Genomic DNA, 4578 nt, shown 5'->3' on the forward strand with positions numbered 1-4578 from the left:
ATAAAGTGGAATTTCTCCCCAATTTTCTTAGCAAGCTCGGAATTGCGAACTGCAACATTCACAAGAAGACGTTACATCATTCTTCCAAGCTTACAATCTATTGAGCCGTTTTTGTTATTTCACTGGCTAACACTAGCACGATCAGGCTGTAGATTTCTGAACATAAACTGGTAATATACTATGTTTACTATTGCCGAAGAAGTGAGTTTTGCCACTGAAATGAGAGATCGTCTGTAATGCATATGTGTGTGTCCCTCATTTAACTTTTTTATGAGATAGAGTGTTAAGTAGATCAGCATTTACATCTACATGCATACTACGCTAGCCACCGAACGGCGCGTGGCAGGGAGTACGTTTTGCGACCACTGGTGTTTTACGTTTCTGTTCCAACCGAAAATAGAACGAGAGGAAAATGACTGTCTATATGCCTCTGTACGAGTCCTAATCTGTCTAATCTTATCTTATCTTACGCGAAATGTACGTTACCGGAAGTAGAATCGATCAGCCTCAAAAGTCGGTTCTATAAATTTTCTCATTTGTGCTTTTCGAAAGGAACGTCGCCTTCCCTCCAGTGTTTCCCATCAGAAATCCCGAAGCATCTCCGTAATACTTGCGTGTTTTCCAAACCTACTGGCAACAAATCTAGCAGCCCGCCTCTGAATTGCCTCGGTGTCTTCCTTCAGTCCGACCTGATGTGGACCCCAAACACTCGAGCAGTACTCGACAGTGGGTCAAGTTAAAATTCTATGTGCGTTCCTCTTTACAGATGAACCAAAAATTCTCTCAATAAACCGAAGTCGACCATTCGCCTTTCTTACTACAGTCCATACATGCTCATTTCATTTCAAACTGCTTTCAACATTATACCCAGACATTTAATTGACGTTACTGTGTCAAGCAGCACACCTCTAATACCGTATTCGAACATTACAGGTTTGTTTTTCCACTCAGCTGCATTAACTTACATTTTTTCTACATTTACAGCCAGGTGCCATTAAATACACCAACTAGAAATGTTGTCTAAGTCATCCTGTACCCTCCTACAGACTCTCAACGACGACACCTTTCCATACAGCGCAGCATCATCAGCAAACAGGCGCAGACTGCTGCTTAACCTGTCCGCCAGATCGTTTATGTATTTAGAAAATAACAGTGATTCTATCACATTTCTCTGGGCAATCTTCACGATATCCTTTTCTCTAATAAACACTCGCCGTGGGTGACAACGTACTGAGTTCTGTTACCTAGGAAGTCTTCGAGCCACTGACATATCTGAGAAGCTATTCCGTATGCTTGTGCTTTCGTCAACAGTCGACATTGAGGCACCAAGTCAAGTAGTACACATAAGAGTGTAACCGTGGAAAAAAGACGGGTGTTGGGTGTGTACAGATTGAAAACGATTATTTTTATCTGTTTTACATCTCGACCTTTATTTATGTACAAATGGCACTAGGCCTACAGTGATCCTTTCCTTAGTGAATCTTAAGGATCGGCGCCGCGGCAGCGTAGGGCAGAGGAGCAGCAATGGCGGGGGCGGCGACAGCCAGAGGGGCGGCGCGCAGAGCGGGGGCCACAGCCAAGGCGGGGGCGGCGGCGATGGCGGGGGCGGCGTAGGCCACGGGGGCGGCGTAGGCCACGGGGGCGGCGACGGCCGCTGGCGCCACGGCCACGCCTCCCAGGTAGCCGGCCGACACGGCGGCGAACAGCAGGGGCAGGATCACCTGTAAGTAAACGATTTTACGCGTACAACAACACTTTCATCGAATATTCACGAGTAGTTAAAACTCATTAAAATCAAAAAGCTTGTAAAAAGCTTACTGAAAGCCCACATAACACAGTGGAGGGTCATCTCAAACATCCTAAACCATCTGAAGCTTCCGAGTGATCGGCTTGTATTAAGTTTCCAACGATGGTAAGTTGGATTTTACAGCCGGCCGTAGTGGCCGTGCGGTTCTGGGCGCTACAGTCTGGAACCGAGCGACCGCTACGGTCGCAGGTTCGAATCCTGCCTCGGGCATGGATGTGTGTGATGTCCTTAGGTTAGGTTTAATTAGTTCTAAGTTCTAGGCGACTGATGACCTCAGCAGTTAAGTCGCATAGCGCTCAGAGCCATTTGAACCATTTTTTGGATTTTACACCGTTTATCACAAGGGAACTGTTTCAGTCCCTTGAGAGGTACTGGGGAGGGCTGTCTCCACTACAGGCGACATTAGCAAAACAGAATTAAAATCTGGCGTGTGTGCATTCCGAGGCCGATGTGTTAGGTTCTTGCGCTCATTCAGCTATTATTATACACGTTCTGCCATGTGAGTTGCTGAATTTTCATCTAGGATGACTGATACTATTGCTGGGACCAATAGCTGCACCACTGATTAATTTTTATTACATAGAATGGTTCCATAGACGGTATCAGCAGCTGTCCGACTTAATGATACCATAGGATTCATTGGAACACATCATACTCGTTCTTCTGCTAACGCTGCACAAAACCTCAATCATGAGTGATAATCGGAAGTAACAATTATTTTTAACGTTCTTCTATTTCCTTACTAACATCAATTTTTCTTATGTTTCGTGTTTAGCGAAAGACGTTTTCCCATTCTTTGTGTATGCTATTAGGACGCCGGCCTTTGTAGCCGAGCCGTTCTAGGCACTTCAGTCTGGAACCGCGCGACCGCTACGGCCGCAGGTTCGAATCCTGCCTCGGGTATGGATGTGTGTGATGTCCTTAGGTTAGTTAGGTTTAAGTAGTTCTAAGTCTAGGGGACTGATGACCTCAGATGTTAAGTCCCATAGTGCTCAGAGCCATTTGAACCATTTTAAGCTATTAGGACACCAGATAGATTAGCCATAAGAACTTAAGAAGATATGGGACTGTTCTTACAGGAGCACTAACCTAGCGAATTCGAAAATAGTAATGTCGGACATGACTGCTGATCAAAAAAACGCATCATCACACATATTAGAACATACTGGCGGCTGAAGTCACCCAAAGGTTTTTGTAGTCCAATGAAAAAGCACACTACGCAAATGAGTCAAAAAATAAGACTGACATTTAAGATGTCATTTGATTCAACTTCTGTTGAAACCAATAATCTCTGAGATCATTTAAAGTCTGCTTCTTTAGCAGCACAAAACATCGATCACCTTACCATTCCATAAGGCTCTGCTAAAGCGGCTGTAATTTAATGCGGTATTGTAACCCATTGTTCGCTAAGCAGAAATTTCAGACTGACAGCTCTTGGAGCCTCCCACCTTAAGACCTATGAAAGGAAGTTAAATTATAAAGATTTGAAGCTGCTGGAGTCTACCTTAACTTATCTCAATACGCAAAGTGGTGATTGCTTCTAAAGTACTTATTTTTATTTTTACATAACTGGTTTCGATCTTCTAAGTGATCGCCCTCAGATCTTACATTCTTTGATGACCGCAGGATCAGGTCCATCTTGTGCTGGCGTATTTTCCACACCAGCATAAATGGACCTGCTTCGCGCCAGTAGCTGCTAAGGTCATCAGGGAATGTAAGATCTGAGGATGATCTGTTAGATGATAGAAAGCGGTAGTTTAAAAACAAACAATTTAAATGTGATCACGACTATGTGTATTGAAACAAGATAATATTATAAAGGTCGATGTTGTTCCAGGACCAATGTTCCAAAAATTTTAACTTCCGTCGAACGACAGCAGTAAGTGGTTAAGAGATACTCGTCAGAAAAGTGAGTAGTACTACAGGAACAGGATGAGAATTGTTGTCCAGCTCACCAGCTTGTACATGTTGGAGGTGTGTTGTGCCGGCGGTGCAGACTGGCGCACAGTCCGCTGTCCCGGGTTTATATAGCTGCCAGCGGCTCACGCGCCACGCCCGCCGACCCTCGCGACGACCTCCACCTGCCAGCGGCCGGTCTGCTTATCCGCTGGCACCCACTGACCACTGGGCTCTCCACCCGTGTGCTGTCATCCTTGCAAATGTGCTCACGGGCAACCACACTAGCCTGGGACGAAAATCACGAACTTCGTCCTATTTTGCTGTTTTACTCGGGAAGAAAGCCTCTTTCTTTGCGCTGGACAGTTGAACAGTTTTCTAACAGTAAGCTCCTTCATAGGTGTGTGAGCTTTCATCATGTAGTCAATAATAAGTAATGCGGTGTTTCCCGGATGATATGCTGTTCCTGAACATAAAAGATCTTGTTACAATCGACACCACTTAGCTTGTATTATTACATGTTAATTTGCTTCTCTCTTCGATTTTCCAAAACTTTAGAGCTCATAACCTATTTAGCATTGCCAAACCACTTACTTTTAGTATATTTCTACACTGACGGAAAAAATCACAGGTTAGAGTAACGGCGAGATAAGCCATTGCAGATGTGAGATATTGTTACATTGATAACCGGTGTAACAGCCAGAAAGTTGAATAGAAGCATGCATTGTGTTGTACAGGTATCAGATGTCAGTTTCTCGGATGGAGTTCCATGACTGTGCACTTGGTCGGTCAATATGCAGATGGTTAATACTCGTTTTGGATGCCACGAGAGTTTCCGTCATATAATGTCCCACATGTTCGCAGTTGGAGACAGA

General features: G+C 44.5%; 1 protein-coding gene across 1 annotated transcript; it reads right to left on the reverse strand.

Moving 5' to 3' along the window:
* Positions 1-1403: 1403 nt before the first annotated feature.
* Positions 1404-3797, reverse strand: LOC124787796 (cuticle protein 16.5-like). Its single transcript, XM_047254718.1, has 2 exons — positions 3763-3797; positions 1404-1721 (listed from the first exon to the last, which is right to left on the reverse strand). The coding sequence occupies exons 1-2, from the start codon at positions 3772-3774 to the stop codon at positions 1473-1475; spliced, it is 261 nt and encodes an 86-aa protein (XP_047110674.1). The 5' UTR covers positions 3775-3797; the 3' UTR covers positions 1404-1472.
* Positions 3798-4578: the final 781 nt, after the last annotated feature.

The sequence above is a fragment of the Schistocerca piceifrons genome, chromosome 3 (genome assembly GCF_021461385.2).
Source record: "Schistocerca piceifrons isolate TAMUIC-IGC-003096 chromosome 3, iqSchPice1.1, whole genome shotgun sequence".
In the NCBI taxonomy this organism is placed as follows: Eukaryota; Metazoa; Arthropoda; class Insecta; order Orthoptera; family Acrididae; genus Schistocerca; species Schistocerca piceifrons.